Below are 23,636 nucleotides of genomic sequence, written 5' to 3' on the forward strand. Positions count from 1 at the left end.
TGGAATCCTGTAAACTTTTTGCAACCTGCAGACCGCACTGGTTGACGGAGAATAAAACAAAGCAGAATCAGCACGTGCGGTTAGCCGATCGTTGTGGTCTTTTGGCGGAGACGGCGCTTAATCTAATGCCGGAGCTCTCCGACAGGGAAACGGCGCGGAAGAAACTACGAGGGGGCCGCCGCGAGCGCGCAGCGCAGGGGCGCGAATCGCCGGGGGGGGGGGGGGGGGGGGGGCGCGGGGGGAGGAACCGCCAAACACGGCAGCTTCGCGCCGTTTTCTTCCGTAGCGACATGGCGGGGCCGTCCTGGATCCTCTCCGATACCGTCGAGATCACGGTTCACATGAGCCGCGAAAATGCAGAGCTTAGAAATGTCGCACCGTATGGGCTCGCCGCTGGATGCGTTCAGAGCACGGACATTCAGACATGCTCCAAATTGCCTCCAGATTCATTTTTTTTAAAAAAAAATGCCTCCAGAATATGTCCAGTATGCTTTTTCTAAAAATTGCCGCTGGATTCTGCTTGATCGACTGCTTGGCAGAACGGCACTGAATTTTCACTTCTTTTTCGTGCTGAAAAACATCGGTTAACCAGTGAGCAAACGTTCCAATTCGTCGGCATAGGATTCCATCCACAGCTCATGGGTCTCGCGCCATTGTCAGAGCTCCGCAGTACTGTGTACCGGCTGCCTGGTCGCTCCTCTGCGCTGGCCACGGCCTTGCCCGCAACCGCTCGGGGATCCCCGCGCTCCGACGCCGTCGCCCTCACGACGCCACGGCGTGCCACGTACGGCCACCTTAGCTGGACGACGGTCCCGCCTCCCGCGCCACGCCCCGCCCATGCCGGAGCCCTCGCGCCACCCACGCGCGCGTGGACGCCACAAAAATAATTCCTCCGCTCCGGCTCCACCCCGCCCCCACCCAACCGGAGCTATAGCTTGGCAGATCGACCCAGGTCTCAGGACAGGAGGAGCAGGACGGGGGAGGAGAAGGAGAAGTAAACGCCTCCAGCTACCCGCGACACGCCCATACGCGGTGATCATTGGCACCGCACCCATGGCCCTGCTGGGACTGGGACTGGGACGACCGGACGACGAGCGAGTGGAGTGTTTGTTTGGCGTTCCTGCGCCCGTGCGGACCGGAGCATTGACGTCGCCGGATTCGGGCCCCCAATCATCAGCCGCGGCGATGCGTCCCCATCGAACGGCAGTCGCCGTCGCCGTCGCCGTCGCCGTGCCTCGGCCGGCAGGCCCTACTCGTTGATGAGAAGGTCAGTCTCGCACAGTGCGCGCCCATGAATTGAATTCACTTCCCCGATCGATCTCGCCTCGGCGAGCCAATGCAGCTCTGCGTACCATGGGATTGGCATCGTGCATGCAAGAGCTCACCGATCACTGCCCCCACCCACCCACCCACCTCTGTCAGGGTCGCAGGATGGATCGTCAATTCTTCAGGCTCCAGCATCACCGGACAGCCAGCTGGCAACCAGACGATTAAAATGTCACTGCATGTTCGTATGGTAACCGCATTTTGTGCCCTGGGTTCCTGACACTGACAGCCCGGTTAACTTAACCAAGCTGAAAAGATTCACGAGCACCAGTGCTCTTCACCGAGCACCAAACATCTCCACCAAGAGAGGCTGCCAGGCTTGTAGTCAAACGACCGGATTATAATACCACGCAACCGCAGCAAATTGTTAGTCTGAACTCTTAAACAATAGCCTCAATCAGCAGCGCTCCATCACGCACGCAGCCGAATCGAGCATCGTCGTCTGAACTGAAAACATTCAGAGGAAAAGGTTCGCGCTGTCCGGCGATGCCCGGTCGCGCGGGCGGGCAGAATCTACTGCCAGCTCGCCGCTGCTCTCGGGCGGCCCGACACCGGAGGGACAGGGCGAGCTCTCGCGCTCATGCACGCCGGGGCGTCGCCCCCGGTTCAGTTGAGGGAATCGGAACGGCATCCCTTGCTGATAAAACCTGTCACCCTCCGTTGCGTCAGATCGGAGCTAGTAGTAGATCCGGGATAAGATAAAACGGAAAGGTTGGAAGCGGTTGGATGGCTCACGGCCGGCCGTGTAGGATTTAGCAGAGATCGGATTGGTTATTCGGTGATCTTTTCTCATGCGAAAAGGGAGCAGCGCCGCCGCTGCCCGTCACTCGCAGGGGGATCGGTCATGTCCTGTTCTGATGCGGCTGCGGGATGCTACCTGATCGCCCGGGGTTTTTGATGCGGTTACGAGGCGGATGCCAATGCAAGCGCGCGAAATTGGAGGGGAAAGCGTAAAGGCCAAAGCGTAAAGGCCATCTTTTTTGTGTCTGCTCTGATCAGCGATCACGCAGCCGCGAGGCGCCGAGCTGGGTTATCTGCACCGGGGTCGGAAAACGGAAGCTGAACTCGCCTGTCTCGACGAGTCCCCATCTCATCTGGCACCATAAGTTGGTGCCAAAATTGATTGGAGCTCGCCGGTTTTGCTCGATCTAGTAGGCCAGGGACCTAACGCGCCACCCACAACTCCTATTCCAGCGGTGCAGGCCCTTCCTGGGGAAAACAGCGGTGGTCACCTGTACGATGCAGTCATGCAGACCGCATACAACCCCTGGATTGGTAACAGCTAGTACTACCACCTAGCTCTGCACGGCTGCATAATAGTGCGCCGTTTCCGGCGTAAAGGTGTCCGGCTCAGACCTGTGTCCAGCGCGTCGCCGCGCCGTGCCCGGTTCCGTCCGGATAAGGAGCGGCCGGCGTTGGCACGTCTCGCTCGCTCAGCGTCGCCGTCCTGTCGCTGGTCGTGCTCTCGTGCCGCCTGAGCTCGTGAGTCCAGCCGAGCGCCTACGTGACTGTCCGCAACTGCGTTCGTCGGAGCAAAGTCGTGGCGGACATAGACCCCAAGATTCCACTTCACATCACGATCACGATTGATTGATAGCTTCTCCTCGGGCATTTGTTCCGGCTTCGGACACGAAGAACGCTTAGGTTCAGACTCGGTTACTCAAGATCATCTCCACCAACCACGCACACCAGGTGCAGGTGGTCACCATCCCGCCGTTCCTCCCGTTCTTCTTCCCTAATCCCTACACAAAAAATTCGCAGCTTGGGGGTGCAGAGACAGGCGAACCGGAGCCTCGCAAGTGGCCGCCCGAGGCCCAACAAACCGCCGCCGACACGAGATCCAGAACAAAACGGGCGAGCTGTTCGACGAGGACGCACGATGGCGAGGTGGCGGGGGAGGCTCCAGCCGCAGCCAAATGCATTGCACGCTGGCGCTGCCCTCCTGGCACCCCTGCCTGCGTAGATCCTATCCTCTGTTCCTTGTCCCTGCGATCTGCCTCCTCCCCTCCCCTCCCCTTGCCCATCTCCTGTCCCCGTCCGGTTTCTTCAAGAATGGGTTTGGTCAACCGCATCATTGGGAGCTAGGGTTCGCTGGATTGGATGGATGGACCAACTAATCCGTGCTCAGGGACACTTGGCCTGTGGCTTTGTGGCGGATGCTGGATGCGGTGTCACTGTCGCCTCGAGGGGAGAGATCCTGATGGGATCCACTCGCCACAGTGCACTGAACATCGTGCAATGATCAGCTCGGTTGGTCCGATCTGGTGGGGAATGCGTGTGGATGGATCAAGGGGACGCTGGGTGTTTATGTGCACTGCACAGGCAGATGGATGATGGGCACTCGCTGAACCTGACGGCCCTACCAATCATGGGGACGGGATTGTTTTTCCTCTTCTGCGTCTTTTGTTCTGATCTGGATTTGTTTTGGGTTTTGTTAGTTTTTTTTTGCATTATTTTGTGGCCAAAGTGTATTTCAGCTAGCGATAGATCATGGATGTGAGACTTGACGTCGTTGTTAGCACTTCAAGAGTTCAGTAGGTCATGTAGGTCCTGTTTGAGCGATCAACATTTTTTATTAGTACTCTGTAATGCTAAAACTCTTAGCCAAATTCCACGAAGGAAATATGGAGTTGTGTATTGATGAACTTTTCTTCACAAAAGTATTGATGGACACTGCCTGTCATTCGGTTGCATGGTACGCTTACCAACAATAAGCTTTCAACCACGTCAAGGGAACATGAAGGTAGACAAATAAAAAAAAGTTTTAATGTTGCTAAGATTAGTACTGGCCCGATCGTACGCGCGTAGGACAGTGGAAAGCAGAAACTAGCCAACTCGAACCAGGCGCCCATGGCTTACGTTCCAACCACACTAAACCCAGGTCATTTGTTTTGCTTATTCTGCATTACCCTTTTCGTCAACAATTGTTTAGTTTATGTTTGACACCTATGGCATCCGAATGGATTAAGTACGGCTGATTCAACTGCTCTCTCAGCAACTTTCTCCCATCCTTCGTCAGAAAATCCAAGAAATCCCAACCAATCACCGCTCCGCTGCGACACAATTCCTGAAATGCTCGCCAGGCCGCCAACTTCCGCATTTGGCCTCCCCAGATAAGAAATGCTACTACGGCGATGCTCGCCAGGATCATCTTCTGCGTGGTCGTCGCCGCCGCCGTCCTCGCCGTCGTCCTCCTCGCCACCGTCTCCCCGCTCCCGCACCGGGCCGGCGGCGGCCGCAGGGGCGCTCCGGGCACGCGCACCTTCACGGTCTACGTCCACCCGACGGTACCGGCACCCGTGCAAGCGCAGCAGCAAGGCCGAGAAGCGGTGCGGCGAGGAGAGGCGAGCGCGCTGGTCTTCCACCACCGGATGACGGCGGGGCCGGAGAGCACGTCGAGGACCGTCGGCGCGGCCTCGGGGTTCCTGCTTCCGGCCGGCGATCGGGGCGCGGCGGCGACGGTGTCGGTGTTCGACACAGTGCACCTGGCGTTCGACGGCGCCGCCGGGCTGTCCGGCAGCCTCTGCGTCGAGGCGAGCAACCGGAGGCCGGGGAAGCGCGGGCGCGGCGCGGAGGACAAGGAGGTTCTGCGAGTGGTGGGCGGCACGGGAGCGTTCGCGTTCGCGCGCGGGCACGCCGTCCTGCGGCGGCAGCGGCCCGGCCCTGGCGCCACGGCGGCGGCGCTGCTTCTTGAGCTCAGCGTTTCCTCTGCTGGGAGTTAAGTCTGCGAAGTGTGAGCGATCGTTCAATAAACAGAAAGTGTGGGCGATCGATATGTTGATCCAAGTTTTGTCTTACTTTTGATTTTGTGATTTGAATTCACGACGTATTTTCCCATAAAGAAACCAGCTTTGATGGTGGCACGCAAGTCTTGACAAATGGATCGAAGCATTTTTCCAGTAACAACCAAATCAAGTTTCCATGCATCCTACATGAATTGGCGTCGCCACGAAAATATGGATGGTCTGATGCGCACTACCACCACCATCTCGGTATTGCATCCAGCCAGCCCACGAACAACGGCCCAGTCCGTGCCAACCCACACAGCCCATCCGCTGCATCCGGTAAGGTACAGCCCACAGCCCGCTAGCTCCGTCGCCGCTGTTGGCTCTCGCCGGAGGCCGGAGCGGCACTTCGGCCGCCCGACCGCGGCGCACGGACGGCGCGGGGAGAACGCCTGAGCTAGCAGCCGCGCCGCCGCGGAGACGCGCGCCTGAAGGCAAGCGCTACTTGTCTCCGACTCTGCTGTCGAAGGTACGCGGGGCCGTCTCAACTCTGAACTCATCTCCATCTCACCGCACGGCTCACGCGTTACAAAACCAAAGCACGCTTCTGGAATTGAAGTCCAGCTACTGCCGGACACAACACTTCCAGTTTGCCATTCTATTTGGTTGTAATAGCTGTACAAATTCCGTTCCATAATGCTGCTGCTATGGCCCGTGGTTAGTGTCTTCTTCCATTCGAAATTTCACTTTTGTAGCTCCCGTATTCAATTTCAAACCCTCGTGCCGTCCTATCTATTTGACATTTCGGGTTTGCTATCTGTTAATCCACTATCATCTTCACCGCTGTCTTCATTCTTTTCCTCTGACTACGAAGTATGACTAGTATGAACAGATTGCAGATGCTGAACATCTTGTAATACGTGCAGACTACAAACCAAAATCAGCTACATATAAGTTTTATTGTCATCGTGTAGTGCATACAAACTACAAACCAAAACCAACGTCATAGTGTAAGAGTATAAATTTTATTGACATCATGAGATGAGTACAAAGTATAAGCCATCAGTCACCAATTACATAACGGAAAACATTAGAATTCTACGGGTTTTTTCTATTCCTAGTCTTTTTTTGGGCCAATCCTTGCTGATTATAAAGAAGTAAAAACGAAAGAATAAGAACTAACTTGTCGGAACGATAGGTAAAGATTCGAAAGCTAGTGAAGGAAAACTGAAATCTACTACTGAAACACTGGGACTGCAACTCTGCATGCTCTGAAATCTGAACCCCTTCCCTTATTGTACGAGCACTTGCGTTTTCCTCTGGTTTCTGTATATGCTGTTAGAAATGTGCAACTCATCTATTACCATGCCCAAAGGGGCAGATATGAAGTGCAGATAGCAACCTAGACTGGTGAGTAATTACACAATGTATATATACATCTAACATATGCATACTTGTGATGCGCTGGAAACTCTTGCTCTGTCACATGGAGATATGCTCAAGCACAGCTTTGCTTCAGTTGTTCCTGACCCATACTGAGCTTTGACAGGAGGAAGACGCTGGCTGAGGATGCAACCACTGCTCCAGCAAAGCAGGCCATGTCGAGTCCAGTGACCAGAGGCACGCTCTTGAACTTCTCGAGAACGCCTACCTGCAGCAGCCGGAGTATTGCATGGCCGATCCTCGTCTTTGCCTGCGTGATGGACCTGATCCTAGCCCCATCTTTCAGCTTCTGATATGGATTTGTAGCTTATTGTTAGTACCAACATATTGGAGATGGATCTGTCTATTCTAGAAGTATTGACAGGGTTCAGTTACCTTTAGGTTGAATGCTCCTAAATGGGGCGTGTTAGCATGTCCTGCTGGTGTCTGAATGCTCTGAGAACCATAGAACATGATGTACATACCCATGCCAAACTTGAGAAGAGCAGTGCCCATCAGAAACATGTCTGAAGGGGAGTTGCCCGAAATTAGTAGGATTGAGCACACTAAAACTGTCATTTGAGCTAGTTAGTGTGTATAAGAGATGTACCTAATGCTTCAATAAGCAGCTTTATGATTTCACCCCTATCTACCGTGTGGGACATGGCATGGAAGTGCATGAAGAACGACTTCATCACACCAACACAACCCTGCAGCCGCATGGAAGTATCACCATGGGAAGTCTCCACAGCATTAATCTACAGGAGGCAGAAAATCTGAAGAAAGATCTCTACCTCAGCAAACAATGGGACTGACCCAACAAGGGATCCGGCGACACCAATCAGTGTGAAGGTTTGGCAACTGACGATGGCCTGAATTTGTTGTCCATATAAGGTCGTTAGCAAAGATGAAAAGCTGGACTCTATAAATTGCAATTCTGCAACACGTCTTTCAGAGAACTTTACCTGGTGGACTATTGTCTCAGCGATCTTGGACCAGCACTGCCTTTCCAGTGCCAACTGTGCCGCTCCAAACTGCCTCAGGATCATGGTCCTTGTGATCTCATATGCCAGAGGTAACAAAAGGTCAATGTTCTTCACCTCCTCCGATAGGAAACGCCCCAGCTTCTTCTCCGGTGTGAAGCTGGCAGCTCCCAGGGTGATCAAGGCAGCCCTTTGCTCTGCGCCGCGGCTAATCCTGTGCGTATTCTTTGGCTCCCAAAGGAACGGGAACTTGAGAGATGGGATACGATCCAGGCTGGCGTTACCAGACTTCGAAGATGAAGGAAGATGGCTGTCCGTTTGGAAAGCCTTGGTGGTGGGCAACCTGCTGCTGCCGCTTGCTCCTGCCATTGCTGAACTTTTCTCAACAGTACAGCTTCTTCTATTCTGAAACTTGTGTTCTATGAAGACTCGAAGAGAACTCTTTGCTGCACCTGTTGCCTTTTGTGGTGTTTACGTCTGAATTTTTTGCAGGAAAGGAAGGTGTCGAACTGTGACCGTATAAATACGCATATGCACGTGTCAAGGGGCATTTGTAGCGTCAGCAGTTGGGGGGAAGGTTCCAAGAATAAACGGGCAGCGGAGTTGAACGGGGGGTGGAACAGAAGATTCTTCTTTTTTTTGAAAAATTGGAACAGAAGATTCTGAAACCATCACCTTGTGGCTGGAGTGGATTTGTCCCGGAGCTGTACCAGCCCAATGGTATACACGGATCGACGTGTTTTCGTTGACATCTTTTTTAACACTTTTAGTACTTTTCCGTGCTATAACTTGGTCAATAATATCGACTGATATTCTCTCTGCTAATTTTGTGTCATCATTAAGTAAGATCTGTCTAACCAATTATTGTTGCCTGTGAGTCTCAGCGTAGTTCCGTACATCAAGTGTTCTTTTTTTGTGTTGTGATCAGCACGGCGATTTGGCAAAACTTGTCAGATTTCTTAGGTAATAAAACTGTGGATGTATTGCCAAATTTTGGATGAGCATTCAGAAATAACAAGCATGCTGTCTCTAGTACTCTTTTCATGAACCGGAAACTCGCCACGGAGAGTTTTTTCATGATTTTTTTCATCATTTTCTTTTTGGTGAAGTCCACAAAATGGACATGGTAATGGGCACACTTTTTTTTCTCGAACAGAATATCTCGTGATCAGATTCGGCTCATGTCAAGTTCACAACGTCCTTCCAAGCAAATAGAGCAGCAAACTCCAAAGGCAATGGCCTGATGAGTCACCTGACTAGTGGAAGAGGACAGACAAAGAATGACACACAGCCGCACCGAAAGCAACGTTCGGGAAGTAGCAAAAGGTGAGTTGAACCTGCAACTCTGCACGCAAGCTTTGCTGAGCCCTCCCGGAGAAGTTCAGAAACATTTTGTTCGAAAAAGAAGGGCAGAAAAATAGCCGGGCCAGGGCGTCGTGTTTTGGCGTCGGCTTGTGGAGCTTGCACGCGGTGACCGGATGGCCGGACTGCCGGAGCCGGGAGGGTGCCGCCAAGTCAGAGGCGAGGGCGAGAGGTGGGAGCGAGCCGGACGCACGCGTGTGCGGCGGCGACGGGTTCCTTGGCACGCTGGCTTCCTCCATGGGGGCACGTGACGCAAACGCCGGCCGCGCGTTCGTCGCGCCGTCTTTCTTTCCTACGCCATCGCCGAACGACGGTGGAGGCGAGCCCGTGCGCGGAAGGTGGGCGTTCTGCATCCGCTCTGACAGCATGCGTTTCCGTTTCCGACTCGTCTGACGGATGCGTACAGCGTACGCTCGTCGGCTCGTGTACCAGAGTTTTCTGGAAGGTTTTCATCGTAACGCCCCTTCGATCCTCTGCTTCGTGCCGCGGCTCGCCGTCGCCGAAGCGCCGCCACACACGGGCTGGCCTCAGGCTCGCATCGCTGCTCCTCGTCATTTCAGCATCGCGACTCTCATGGGACGATGCGCACGCGCCGTTGCAAGCTTGCAAGCTGCTACAGTGCACTTGCACCTGCAGGACTTGCAGGTCGCAGCAACGCCCACCTCTGCTAACTGAAGAATGAAACCGAACTATGGAACGTTCTGCAGGATCGAATAGCGAAAAGCTCGAAACTGTAGAGAGACGTCTGGAAACAACACACGCTCGTCAGCGGCGCCGCCGAGTTGGGAGTGTGGTCCGGAACGGTGTCGGTGAGGCCTCATCGGCGGCGTGGCGCGGTCGTTGCTCGTGCTGCAGCCAATGGCGAGCCTCTTCATCAGAGCCTGGTTGTCCCGGGGACTGGTCCCAAGCGGGTAGACCATGGGCGCTGAGCGCTGGGAGCAAGGATGTGGAGGCGGGTAGCGGCCGGAACGCAGGCGACGCTCCGGTGAGGCGGGAGTCCAAGCAGAGGAAGCGCCGGTGCGTGGAGATCCTGCCCAGGTCGGGGGTGGGGGTGGACGGTATTTCATTAACCGTCCGATTAGACATGTGCGGCCCAGATTGGGCACGGTCTCAGTGTGACTCGGTCGTCTCTGATCTCTGGAGGCAAATGGAGGATGCCGGAGCCGGAGGTCGGGTGGCGCCGCTGCTCAAGGACGCCGGGAGACAAGTGCATCCGTGCCACGCACCCCCCCGGGGGGTCGTCTCCGCTTTGAACTGATCCTTGCCGACGCACGCATTCCCAGGACGTACGTACGGCCACCATGTCCGCCGGCGAGGACGGTGTCCGCCGCCGTGAACGCCCTGCTAGCAAGGGCGTCGATCGGTGGCGTCCGTTGGGGCTTATAGGCGGGGCCCCATCTGCTGCACACACGTTGCGAGCGTCAGGACCAGACTCATCCATGCGGCCGGGGGTAACGCCCTGTGCGCGCCCGTCGCGACGCGCCCAGCATCCAGAGCGCGATCTCCTGCCGCCACCGTTCTCGTACTCGCCCCACCAGGCTCATCCTGCGCCGGCGCAACGAGTACGCGGTAGAGGGCGCCTCGTTCGGCCGGGTGGATGCCCCTGTGGCGCACTTCAGCACTGGAGCGAAAGCGGCGCACGGTTGTTGCAAGGATTAGGAAAAAAGGGACTATGCTGTGACTTCTTGGAGAACATTTTGAATGAACCTCTGAAATTTATTCGAAGATGAGAACTGCCAGCCCTGGTGCTAAACTAGCAGCTTGTTCAGGGAAACTGTAGCTATTTCTGAACTTTTGATGCCTGCGTTTTTGGTGTTACGGAGCAGTTTCTTTAAGCTGCAGTTTTTAAACAAGGCTCAAACCATTTTGAAAACAAATTTGGGACCGGGCTATTCCTTGAGCACGTCAAATTGATCTGGAAACTCACCGTCGAGATTATGTTTTAACATTTTTTATCATTAGTTTTTCCTTATGAAATCCACCAAGTGGGGCACGGTGATGGTCAAGCTTTTCCTTGAACAGAATATCTCGTGATCAGATTCGGCTCGCCTTAGGTTCAGTTTCTCAGGTCAAGTTCACCGTCCTTGCAAGGAATTGGAGCCGTAAACTCCAAAGGCCGACGGCCTGACGGGTCAGTCATCTGACGAGTGAAAGAGGACAGGCCAAGGAATTAAGATTCGCCGCACCGAAAGGATCATTCAGGTTCAGCCGTTCAGAAAGGGAAGTAGCAAAATGATGTATTGCTAAATTTTGGATGAGTATTCAGAAATAACAAGCATGCTGTCTTTAGTACTCTTTGTGCTGCTGTTTCAGGCCTTGTTTGTAAGCACAGAAATAACTTGTTTGTCGTAAACGCGAGTGCAAGGATGCAAACAAATATGAGGACTATGCTGTGTCTGAGCCTTCTTGGAGAACATTTTGAAGGAACCTCTGAAGTTGATGCGAAGATTAGAACTGCCAGGCCTGGCGCTAAACTAGAAGCTCGTTCAGAAGGTACCAATGCCATTTTGCTGGTCAAGACGCAGGAGCGAGGATGTCTTCACCTTAGAAGTTTGTGCATCAAGAGTTAAATGTGGAAACTGTATCTGTTTTTCAAACTTAGCTGCCTGTCTTTTAACTATTGTAACAACTGAACTCTTGGCAGCCAGCTAGAGATTATATGTTTTGATATAAGATGTACTGCTAGTGGGTCAAAAAACATGTGATATAACCACTGTAGTTCTACGTTGTTGTCCCCATGGATTTTTTCCATGTTCCAATTTGCACACATTTCTATGTATTCCTTGTTGGCTCTTTACACTGTAGCCAAGTAACTTCCCTGCTTCTGAAGCTGCTGCTTGATTTGATCCATTCATGAGACTGAACACAATATTCAGGCTTTAATACGTTCCGAAACGGATTTGATATTTTGCCCTGTGTGTATTTAGGAGGAATTGAAGCTGATCATGCACACATCTGGGGGAATAGAAGCAGGTAGATTTCTTGAGAGAAAAACTGGTGGTGAGATCTGAAGCAGACGCACAGACATGTTCATCAGCCTCCTGCAGCATGCAGACGATTACCAGCCAGGCAGCCACTATGCCCCCGTCGGTTCGTACCTGAGGCACAGTAATACGAGGCGCACACCTTCTCCGCCATGTGCCCATGCCCAGCCGGAGCGAGCACAATCGCGGCGTGGCCCGGACAAAGCGAGCGGCGGCGCGCCTCCGGCTCCCGCCGTCCGGTCGTAGCTGCGGGAGCAAAGGACTGGAGATATTTGCTGGTGCAAGCTGATGAGGCAGGAATTGGTGCGCCATCTAGATGAAGCCTCGCGATCCCCGCCGGCGCAGAGGGCGGCGGTGACGGCTGCGGCCAGCGGCGGCGGCGGGCAGCGCCGGACGGAAGCCGAGCCGAACCAGGGGTCTATCCGCGAAAATCCGGATCGTGATAGGGGGTATTCTGTAAATATTCAGATCGCGATTAAGAATCGCAAAGGGGGGTTTTGCAAAGTACAAGGGGGTATTATGAAAGTATATGCTCCGAGAGCCAGGCGGCCAGCCCCATGGCCGCCGCCGATCTCCGCCATCCCCGCCGCCAGGTAGCCAGATCGAACCCTAGACTACCCATAGGTAGCAGGAGCAGCATGGTGGCGGCCCTCCGCCACGACCGTAACTACCACCCCAATCCAATGCTCCTCCCGCGTGACGGGAAATTAACCCTCTTGTGCTTCGTGCCGCGGCTCGCCGGAGTCCACCCGCCGGTTGACCTTGCATCCCTGATCCCCTGTTCTTCTTGCTCACGGCGGCCTCGCTACTTGCATAGGCCGAAGTTCACACGCCGCTGCAAGTCTGCAAGCTGCGATGGGTTTGCAACGGTGAGGAACAGCACAGGTTCAGATGGCTCAAACAGAAGGTCGATGCCATCTTTCTGGACAAGAATCAGGGGCGGCGAAGATGACTGCCTTTAGAAGTTTGTGCGTCAAGATCCAAATGTGGAAACTGTAGCTGTTTCTGAATCTTTGCTGCCTGCGTTTTTTGTGCTACGGGGCAACTTTTTAAGCTGCAGGTTGTAAACAAGGCGCAAGCCATTTTGAAATCAAATTTGGGGCCGGGCTATTCCTTGAGCAAGTCAGATTGTCACCATCCACAAAGTGGACATGGTAATGGACTAATGGTCAAGCCTTTTCTTCAACAGAATATCTTGTGATCAGATTCGGTTCCCTTCACAACTCGGTTAGGTTCAGCTTCGCATGTCAAGTTCACCGACCTTCCATGGAATTGGAGCCGCAAACTCCAAAGGCAATGGCCTGAAGGGTCACCTGACGAGTGAAAGAGGACAGACGAAGAATGACACTCAGCCGCACCGAAAGCAACGTTCAGGAAGGGAAGTAGCAAAAGGTGAGCTGAACTCTGAAACTACTCTGCACGCAAGCTTCGCTGAGCCCTCTCCTCGGGAGAAGAGCAGAAAAGTTGCCAAAAAAAATTTCGGCCTCTCGGTAGCCGGCAGGTACGGGACAGTGGCGCCGTGTTCGGTCGTCGGCGTGCGGAGCTTGCACGCGGTGTTCCCGGCCGTCCGCCAACACCGGAGCCGGGAGGGTGCCGCCCGCCCGCCAGGTCAGAGGCGAGGACGAGAGGCGGGAGCGAGCCGGGCGCACGCGCGTGCGGCGGCGACGGGTTCCTTGGCGCGGCGGCTTCCTCCGTTCCGTCCCAATTTCCCCACGGGGCCACGTGACGCGAACGCCGGCCGCGCGTTCGTCCACCCTGCAGGGGTGTGCGCCGCCACGGCGAAGGCGCTCGTGCCGTCCGGGTCCAACGGGTTGGCACGTCCGCGTCGGTCCGGTCGGTGTTCTGTAGTCTGGTGAGGCCGGATCGACGTCGGCCGGTCGCGATGCGCCTACGACTTCGTCCGTCGCGTCGGTTTTGTGCTTGGCAGGAAGTGGCTGGTTCCTCTCGTGTCCGCAGAGTTGCACTGGAATTTCCTTTCCCTCGTGTGTGTGGGTTACGGTTACCATCGGCAGGGGTCTCAGCTGATGCTAGCCCAACAACGCTGGGCTTGTTCGTTTCAAGAAAAAAAACAATGGGCCCCCACAGAGCGTCGGTAAACAAGTGCTGGCCCAAGAAAAAAGGCAGCCCAGAACTTTGCAATGTCCATTTCTTTTACGAATCATTCCCTTTTCTCTTTAACAATGTGCAGGGTGCAGAAATGCAGAATCCATCTCCACAAGATAGTAGATTGCAGGGGCATGATAAAAAAGGGCGAGCATAAAGTTTTCGGCACCCACCAAGGCACCAAGCAATGAGAGGTGGGACTGGAGCCAGTCGCTGACACACACTTGGTTGGATTCGTGGTTGTCACCGGTCAGATAGGGTGCGTTTGGTTTGCTGGGCTTGGCCAGCCTCGCTAAGTTTTGTAGGCTGGGCAGCCCAAGCCTGTGTTACTCGGGCCAGGTAATGGTGTTTGGTTTGCTGCCTAGGCAATGCTGGCCCAGGTTAGTTTTTATTTGGTTGACTAGGCTAATGGGTGGCTTGCATTGGTGGAGATGTGGTGCTGTTGTTTGGTTCTCCTTGGCCTAGCTGGTGGGCTCACCTCGCGGCCCGCATATGTGAGGTTGCCGGCTCGTTTTGTTCAATACGTTGGCCCAAACCCCAGCGGTCATTCTCCTTCCATTCACCACCGCTCGCTCGTCTTTCTTGCCCGCTCCGCTGCCGCTCTCTCGCCTCGTGTGTGCGCTCCCTCACCGGAACCCGGCGTTCTGCCGCCGTGAGGATGGCCGGACCTGGGTGCGCCGGCCAGAGCCGGCCTTCCTCCCCCTCCGGGCCTTGGTCTCCTACTCCCTCTGGTTCGGAGGAGGTCAGTTCGCCGGCGCCGACGGCAGAGCAGACCGACCCCTTCGAGTGCTGCTTCGCAAACCCGTGCCCCCGCTGCGCCTTCTACCAGCGCAGGTGGAGGACGACATGCGCAGGGAGGGAATCGAGCATGGCCTCGGACGGGGCCGGAGGAGGGCCTGCGGCCGCTGGTTCTCCTTCTAGGAGGTCCACGGGCCAGCGCGGTGGATCTGCTCGCGGTGGCTCTTCCGCGCGTGGGGCGGATTCCGGCAACTCTGCAAGCAACAACTCATCCCCGAACAAGTTGAGACCAAACACTCCGGTGAGTTTGGCCTAAGCAAAGCTAATTCAATGTTTTCATTCTTTCATGCTTTAGTTGTGTAAGTTATTGTAAATCACGCAGTACAAATTGAGTCAGATTTCAGTACTTCGAAGAATACTCGTATCTCTATTTCGTAGAGTTTGTTTTGTTCAAGGATTCAATGGATTTGGTGTAAAGTCTGAATCTTTGATTGGCATCGTCATTGAGTTCTGTACCTGAAGGAATGGAGGATTCTACTTGGAGGGTGTTGTTAATGAATCCTTGGTGCTTTGCCGCCATGGTTTGCATCCCTGTCGCCTCTTTGGCAAACACATTGGGAGGCGCTACCTGGGATGCAATCCAGAGGTTTGCTCTTCGAATTGCTCGGCTAAGTTTGTTGATTGCAACTGCTAGAAAGTGTAATGCTCTTGTGTCATGATTAGGACAAGTCCAAGAGGTGTGACTTTGCGCTATGGGTTGAGACATGGTTGGCCAATTCATGGAGAAGGCTGACTGCAACATGGTGGACAAGATGACAGAGCAGGCACTAAAGAATGAGGTCAAACAACAAAAGGAGGCCCTGGAAGCTGAGAAGGAAGTATGGGAAATAGAGAAGCACGAGCTGATTATGGAGAAAGATCAGCTAAGAGCTAGGTGGAGGTTCTCACAATCATGCTGCAGCGCCCTTCAATCAATTGTCAAGAACGAACTAGAGGAGAAGAAGACGGTTTGGATAGTTGTTGTTTGCCTGATTGGAACTCTGGTGGCCATGCTGTTTGGTGTTATCCTCGAGATGAAATGAATGTAGGGAATATGAAGTTCATTTTGCAGCTATCTGATGCTGGCTAGTTCAGGGCTTTAGGAGTGGATGTGTTATTACCTCAGTGGCTTTCTGTGTACTAGTGTAGTTCATGGGATATGGGTTACTTTAGTTGGAGCTGGCAATGATGTGAACTTGGCAAGGTCACAAAACTTGATGTTCCATTTTGTGTCTGTCAACCGGCAGATGGATTAACATGGTTGTTGTGCTTCTGCAAAATGACAAGATGATCTATGCTTCTGGTTAATTTTGCTTGTGCTGTGACATTGCATTTTAAGAGCTCAGATGACATATCATTTATCTTCCTGTTCAAGCACATTGGACACTGAAAGAGTGGTTCTATAGACCATAATTTAAACCAGGGATCCCTTATTCCAAATAAAATGTAGTACAAGAGTCTTGTTTTATTTTTCCTACTAGCATTGAACTACTTCATCTAAACCGACATGACTACTACAACCAGGGCAATGATATGAACTAGCACTACCACGTTTCTCCAGCTGAAGGTGCTCCTCTTTTCCTCTACTTTGTTTGAGTTCTTGTGTTCGATGTCGTCCTTGTTTTGCAAGATGTCCTCTGCAAGACACCTTCTTCCATTTTGAGCCAGGAGAAAAGACTAAAATGCATGGACAGCTTCTTCCATTGTTCTATACTTCTGGTAGCTGCAATGACTGAACCCAATTACTTGAGCTTGACAAATTGGCCATTCAGAGTATACTCCAGGTCGCCTGCCATGGAAAATCATATACCAAGCCATGTGCCTGTGCCTATGTTAAGGTCACAGCAAAGGTCAGGTTACCAACCCAAAAAAGATGCAACAAAAAATCATTTTGTAGCAAACCTTAGAAGGGGCATATATGCATGGAGAAATTATCACTGACTGCATATAAGCATACAAATAAGTTCATGTATGCATTATGCATATATTGCTTATGAAGTGTTCTAGTATGCATAGATGCATGCTCAACCTGTGTTAAGGTTACAACATCAATTGAAGACTAATGTTCAGTCTAGCATTACTGAAAGGTTAGAAATCCACCAAATAAGTGCTACTAATCCACTCATTCCCCATGATTACCCCATCCTAGTGTTAGATGGTCAAAAGAAACTCCTGCCTACATGTGTTAGGTCCAAAAATGCAGTAAGTTTGATCACAGGTCTTGTCTCACATCAGCCACCAAAGGCCTGCAGAGCTAGGTGATCTCTTATCCAAAACCCCTTGTCTTCTTCAGACATCTCCATGAAGCCTTCAGCTACTCCTTTGTTGAGCATGAGGAAGTTGAGGCAGAACATCTGTGCTTCTTTGGTGAAATCAGGAATATCCATCACAGCTCTGTAGATACCACGAGTTCCCTGCATGATAGAATCTGAAAGGGCATCAACAGACTTGACTAGACCTCCATATAGCTGACCTTCTTCCTCACTTAAACCTCTCTATCTCTTTCCAAGTCCTCCTTTGTCTCCACTAGTCCCTTGGGAGTTCTGGTTGGCCACTGGAGTATTTGGGGCATCTGCATCCAAGTCAATGCTCTCTTGTTCCTACTGCTCCCCTAATGGTTCATTAGACCTCATGGCAAATCTCCCAGTAGCAACCCCATTGCCAAATATGTTCTGCATTGGCAAGTAGTTGATCAAATGTGTGTTCAAGAACTCTGCATCCTTGGGATGGTCCTACATCAAAGACAGCAACCAAGACCATAAGAATAATCACTGATGCAAAAGCAGTCATTTCAAGCAGTTCATGAATGCATACCTTCACATGACCATTGAAGTGTTCCTCGGCTAGTGTGATCATGTAATTCTCCTCATCCCAATTTGTCGGTGTTTAACCGGATGCCCACCGAGGGGTATACCCAAGGTGGTAGATTTTGGATGAGGAGACGCCGAGATCAGGAAATCGAAGATACAAGGAATACAAAGCTTAGACAGGTTCGGGCCGCTAGGTGCGTAATACCCTACGTCCTCTAGTGGTTTGTATTGCCTTAGGTGTAGAATGATCTAGAGATCGTGTTTTGAGAGGGGTCCCTATCCTCCCTTATATATCCGAGAGGCCAGGGTTACAAAGATACTAACCAACACCAGCCAGGAAATCGTACCGGAACATATCTCGAGTAGATTCCCACTGTACCGGTTAGCCCTATCTCCTACTTAAACGGGATAAATAAGAGATAAACGAGACAAATAAGAGATAAGACGGGCTTAATCTCTTAAACCTCTTTAAACTACGTTATGTACCCAGTCCCGTGGCTCTGGGTCTGACAAGCCTCCGAGCTCTTCGTAGCTGAGTACTGCAGGCTTATCGAGTACTTTCGAAGCAGTCTTCGACTTCTTTTGAAGCTTCATCTTGACATCCGTCTTCGAGTACTTGCTTGGCTGCATCGAAGCTATGAGGTGCTCATGCCCCGAATTATATTTTTAATATGGTGTGCGATTTGAAAAATCGCACTCCATATGGAGTAGCCCCCGAGCCTTAGGTTGAATCGGAGAATCAGGCTGAGGGTCCCATTAGTCTGTAATCCTCCTTATCTTTCAAAGAAATTTGAAAAATAAGTAGTCGATGCCACGTATCCCGCAGCCCCCGAGCCTTGAATCCAAATCCCACAAAATTGGAGATAAGGATCCGAAAACCGTGGCATGCAGGTGAAAAAATGACAACTTGAGAAATTGCCAAAATGATGATACAAATGATGAAAATTAGATCATGAATTCGAAAAAACCCCCTTTTTCGGGCTAGTTAGCCCTGAAAAAATGATTAATCGAATATTTAACCCAAACAGTCCACCAAATGACCCCTCAACTTCGGAATATTCCCAAAAACGACCCTTGAACTTCAAAACAGTAACTTTTCCCCACCCCGCTGGTTATTTAACCCAGCAGCAACAGTGAAGAAATCTGTACTTCCAATCTGCATTTTGCCAAGAGCCACAAAAATTCCCAATCAGAGCCACACGCCGCTGCCGTCCCCCCCCAAAGAAATCCCCCAACCCCGATCTCCCCGCCCCTCTCCCCGCAGCCCCCAAGCATCTCGTGGCGAGCGAATCGGAGATGGCACCCAAGAAGTCAGAGATCGAAGGGAAAAAGAAGGAGGCGCAGCCGTCGACCGAGGAGTGGACATACAGTAAGTGTTCCCTCACCGATCTGAATAGGCTAGTTTCCGAGGGGTTGCTGCAAGAGAAGAGTCTGGTCAACTAGCGCCCCTCTTTCCGTGAAGCCTTTCCCATGGAAAATGTTGACAAAATCGTCACATTTTACCATTTTGCCGAACGGGGATTGGCCCTCCCCACTTGTTCTTTCTTTTGTGGCCTTCTTTATTATTACGGGCTTGAGCTCCATCACCTCAACCCGAATTCCATCTTCCATATTTCTATTTTTATCCATTTTTTTGAAGCCTTTCTCGGAATCAAACCCCACTGGGATCTTTTCCGCTTTCTCTTCCGCGTCAAACCCCAGCCTAGCTCGAAGAAACTTTCTATCGTAGGGGGCGCCGGCATTCAACTGCGTCAGCAGGCCGGCGAAAGATACCTCTCATACAAATTCCCCTCCAACCTTACCAGTTGGAAAAACCATTGGTTCTATTATGAAAATCATGCCACACAGCTCCCCAACAAAACAGATAACCCACCTGTAGTGAGGCCGGAGTGGAATCTTGAACTGTTCAGAGGAGACATGGACCAAGTCGAAGAGCTTTTGGATATCATAGAAGCACTCAAGATGACGGGGGTGACCGACGCTTCCGTTATGTTTTCTTTCTTCAAACGCCGGGTCCAACCGATCCTACAGCGCCACCGACTTGGATTCAAGTACATAGGCTCTAAAGATCCATCTCGCATGTGCGCAGAGGAGCTGTCAGACGACGCCGCCCTCCTCCGAGTCAGGTGAGTGCTGCTGGACGTGGACGCCGTGCCGTATGTGCCGAAACTGTACACCGCACGGAAACCGCCCAAACCTGAAGTACTCGACTTCTTTTTGTTGAAATCTACCTCTGTTACGCCATCGCTGACAGAGGACCTTCTGCAGGTACACACTGAACTATACCGCAGCTACCCGCCACGACCCGATATCCCCCAGCTGGACCACCTCCTCCCCAGCGCCGCTGTAGAGGCCAAAAGGGCTCGCATAGCTGCAGCTCCGTGCAGCAGTGGGTCCACAGAGGATGTGAGCCCTCAGGCGGAGGAGGAAGCAGAAGGAGAGGCGGGACGGGACAGCTCCTCCGAGCCAGTCGTGGAGTTGGCCAGCGTTTTGCCACCAGTGCCGTAGGGTTGTCGGGTAGTGCGGAAGCGGAAGGCGCAAGAAATCGAATCTTCCAGGTACTTATTATTGCCTTACTGTATTGTTATATGTTGATATTGTGTCGTGCTTACAATGTCCTCCTGTAGTCTTCCGCCTCCTCCTCCTGGGCTGAGCCTGAAGAAGAGGAAACAGCTCCATCGGCCGTCGCAACCGTCACCATCGCCGTGGCGGGGACCGCGCCATTGGCCAGTGAAACCTCGCCGCCCGCAACGGAAAAGCCGCGACGGGCCGTGCGGTTGAAAAGGGCCATCAAGAAGTAGTCTACACTGTAAGTTTGCCTCTGGTTGCACAATAAATTTTCTGATCTTTGTACTTGTGTGTTGTCTGACTTCAACTGCATTAGAGCTGTAAGCACCGTGGACCTCCAACTGACGCCAGCCTCGACTACCCCAGCCCCCGGGTCTTCGGCCCAAGAAGGATCTTCAGGCGCGGGGCCAGTCACGGCAGCTCCGGCCCCCGAGTTGCCGGCCCCCGCAAGGTCGGCGCCTGCGGAGCCAGCCCCCGAGGCGGGCGCGAAGCTGCCTGACTTGCCGCCCCCCGAACTCCAACGAGGTGACATCGGAGCTGGTGGCGGGGAACAAGTCAAGGCCCCAGATGCCGCTCCAGCGGATAGCACAGGTAAGCATCCGATCGCCCATGGCTAACTGCCGAGATCTAGGCGTGGTATTCTGAAAAACACGTGCATTTGTAGGTGCTCAGCCTGTACCCCCTGAAGAAGCTGCCGGGACATCAAAGAGTCCCCGAGAAATGCTGATAGCCGGGCCCGGAGACCAGGACATCATCGACGCCGAACTGGTGGATGACCCGAAGCTGGCAGCCGAGAACATACGGGGCTTCAGGAGAGCTTACAAAGAACTGTATGACTTTACCATGGTGAGTCCCAAGTGCTTGTCTGTTTGCATGCGTTGTCGAGTAGTTTTGACTTGACCTCCTCTTTTATGCAGGATGTGATCGCTGACTCCCGGAGGAAATCAGAGAAACAGTGGGGAGTTGTGAGTGACCACAAAGAACTTGTTGCTCTGAAAAGATGCGTTGACGACGAGAAGACGGAGAACTTGCATCTCGCGAAAGTCAACGCCGAGCTCCAGCGACAACTTGAGGAACAGAAGAAGGCGCTCGAGGCGCAAAGGAACGCGCTCCAGGAGCAAAAGAAAGCGCACCAAGGTAAGCCATTGCTTCCCTTGAGTACTTGCACTGAACGACTCAACCTGGATTCTGAAAAGCTTTCCACCGCAGAATTTAAGAGAGTCTTAATGAGTAAAGAGGAGCTACTTACTGATGTGAAGAACCTGCTCTATCACCGTACAGATGACGTTGAGAGGCTGCAGAAGGTGATCGGCGACACTGAACAACAGTTCGTCGACGGCCTTCAGCGAATCAAGACGCTGGGCGAAGAGCTCGAAGACCTCAGGGGGGCCGCCCGGGAGCTGGTGGACATGGTGGATCCACCGGAGGAAGGCGGAGCAAACCTTCGGCCCTTGCTAGAGCGGCTCAGCGAGGCCCCAAAGAAAGTATTCACATTCCTCTCCGAGGCTCCTGTCACATGCGTCAGCAACGCCCTCGCGATTGTGAAGTCCTTCTTGCCAAACGCGCAGCTGGAAATATTTGCTCAAAGAATGGCGGCGGACTGTACCGAGGATCAGTTTGACAGATACCTCCTAGAAGCCCAACCTGTATCAGAATGTATAGTTCAAAGTGTAGTGCAGGATTAGGGTATTGAAAACAAGTATTTACTTCCTTGTATATATGGTTTCTTTTGATGTCTCTACTTGTGTGTGTGTGCCTTGGCTGAATTGGAGTCCGGGCTTACAAGGCTTAAGTAGTAGACGCTACCCTGGGTGCGACGACCCGGAAGATAGGTATGGTGTATAGTATGAACTCACCTAACAGATTAGCCACACCTCGATCGAGCGGGTCTAAACCTGTTAGGAAAGAACGCGAGCATTGTCGCGGAATTGCCGTGCTTAAGGCAGAAAAACGAGACTACCCCGAGTGCAACGACTCTGGATGTACTCGAAGTCGCTCCTCATATGAGCGCGCTCCACAAGTTAGGTAGGATCTGGACGGACGGATCAAACTTGTTGGGAGTAAGTGCGGGCATCGCCGCGGGTCTGCCGTGCTTTTGGCAGAAACGAAACTACCTTGAGTGCGACCACTCAAGATGTAGTCGAGGTAGCTCTTCATGCGAGCCTTTCCAACATACTGGGTGGAAACCAGTCAAACGGATCAATTTTGTTGGAGAAAATGCGGTGGTGAGCGACCATCCAAGGTCACAGCAGAAATCGAGTCGTAGGGAGTAAGAGCGGAGCCGAGGCCTCCGTCAAAACATGGAGTCGAGGAGATATAAACGTGGCAGTTGCCTCCGTAAAATTCGCGGCAAGAAGTCGATATATATAAGTACTGCTCATGACGGTAACCTCCTTGTGTTCATAAAGGAATTTACAACCCGAATCTTGTGGCGCATGGCCTCCAAATTGATTCGAGAAAAGGAGATCGTCTAAGCTCCCGGGGATTCAGCTATACTGGGTATCTTCTTATGGGTAGAACTTGCGCAGGTTCTGGATGTTCCAGGAGTTCGGAACATCCTGACCCTCGGGACATTGTATTCGATAGGACCCTGCCCTTGTAACCTGCTTGACGACGAACGGCCCTCCCACCTTGAGTTGAGCTTGTGTGGGCCGGATTCGTCCTGAATGCGACGCAAGACTAGGTCACCAATGCTGAATGACCGCTCCTTCACGTTGCGATCATGATATCGCCGGATCCCCTGCAAGTATCGGGCTGACTGGATAAGAGCGGTGCAGCAGGCCTCTTCAACAGAATCGAGCTCTAACTGCCTCGCCTTGTCCGTCTCGCCTTCATCGTACATTTCGACCTTGGGGATTTCCACATGATATCGGCCGGCAAAATTGCTTCAGATCCGTATACAAGGAAGAAAGGCGTTTGTCCTGTGGCTTTGGACGGCTGAGTCCGAAGCCCCCAGACGACATGTGGCAGTTCATGTATCCATTTGCCTCACTTCTTGCTGGTTTCATCATAGAGTCTCTTCTTGAGGCCGTCGGTTATCAAACCGTTGGCCCGTTCGACTTGTCCGTTGGCCTTTGGGTGTGCAACAGAGACATATTTAACCTCGATGCATGCATTCTCGCAGAATTCCCAGAACTTGTTGGCCGTGAAATTGGATCCCAAGTCTGTGATGATGGTATTGGGAAAACCGAAGCGGTGCAAGATATCCGAGATGAAATCAACAACTCGATCTGGCGTGAGCTTGGCTATCGGCTTGTACTCAATCCACTTGGTGAACTTGTCGATAGCTACCAGAACATGAGTGAAACCGTTTGGCGCCGTTGTGAAGGGCCCAATCATATCAAGGCTCCAACAAGCAAAGGGCCAGGATGGCGGTATGGTGATGAGGCTATGGGCTGGAACATGGGTCTGCTTACCGAAGAATTGGCAATTTTGGCACCTGCGCACGAGATCCTTGGCATCAGATACTGCAGTGGGCCACCAAAAACCGGCCCTGTATGCCTTTCCCACCAGCGTCCTAGAAGCTGCGTGGTTGCCGCAGACACCCTCGTGGATCTCCCGCAGTATGTCGCAGCC

The 23,636-nt window shown here is 52.6% G+C and overlaps 2 protein-coding genes and 1 long non-coding RNA gene across 4 annotated transcripts; 2 read left to right on the forward strand and 1 right to left on the reverse strand.

Moving 5' to 3' along the window:
• Positions 1–4,239: 4,239 nt before the first annotated feature.
• On the forward strand, positions 4,240–5,167 carry LOC112873019. Its single transcript, XM_025936052.1, has one exon. It carries the CDS (start codon positions 4,461–4,463, stop codon positions 5,046–5,048), a length of 588 nt encoding a protein of 195 aa, XP_025791837.1. The 5' UTR covers positions 4,240–4,460; the 3' UTR covers positions 5,049–5,167.
• Positions 5,168–6,268: 1,101 nt separating this feature from the next.
• Positions 6,269–7,957, reverse strand: LOC112873018. The gene is made up of 5 exons (XM_025936050.1): positions 7,439–7,957; positions 7,268–7,345; positions 7,084–7,183; positions 6,870–7,000; positions 6,269–6,783 (listed from the first exon to the last, which is right to left on the reverse strand). Exons 1-5 carry the CDS (start codon positions 7,823–7,825, stop codon positions 6,550–6,552), a joined length of 930 nt encoding a protein of 309 aa, XP_025791835.1. The 5' UTR covers positions 7,826–7,957; the 3' UTR covers positions 6,269–6,549.
• Positions 7,958–14,368: 6,411 nt separating this feature from the next.
• LOC112876192 lies at positions 14,369–15,970 on the forward strand. 2 transcript variants are annotated; one of them, XR_003225272.1, is made up of 3 exons: positions 14,369–14,944; positions 15,166–15,289; positions 15,367–15,970. It is a non-coding gene; the product is annotated as an uncharacterized LOC112876192 (long non-coding RNA). The 2 variants fall into 2 exon arrangements; XR_003225271.1 differs by having other exon boundaries at positions 14,388–15,289.
• Positions 15,971–23,636: the final 7,666 nt, after the last annotated feature.

Source organism: Panicum hallii, chromosome 9, assembly GCF_002211085.1.
Source record: "Panicum hallii strain FIL2 chromosome 9, PHallii_v3.1, whole genome shotgun sequence".
Taxonomy (NCBI): Eukaryota; Viridiplantae; Streptophyta; class Magnoliopsida; order Poales; family Poaceae; genus Panicum; species Panicum hallii.

What these genes read in the sequence shown, in the direction of transcription:
- LOC112873018 (XM_025936050.1), bottom strand. Translation starts at nt 7,825, where the DNA reads ATGGCAGGAGCAAGCGGCAGCAGCAGGTTGCCCACCACCAAGGCTTTC. An exon ending in CTGAGACAATAGTCCACCAG is followed by an intron (nt 7,346 to 7,438) that starts GTAAAGTTCTCT and finishes CAACAAATTCAG; the next exon opens with GCCATCGTCAGTTGCCAAAC. An exon ending in CAGTCCCATTGTTTGCTGAG is followed by an intron (nt 7,184 to 7,267) that starts GTAGAGATCTTT and finishes ATGCGGCTGCAG; the next exon opens with GGTTGTGTTGGTGTGATGAA.
- LOC112873019 (XM_025936052.1), top strand. Translation starts at nt 4,461, where the DNA reads ATGCTCGCCAGGATCATCTTCTGCGTGGTCGTCGCCGCCGCCGTCCTC.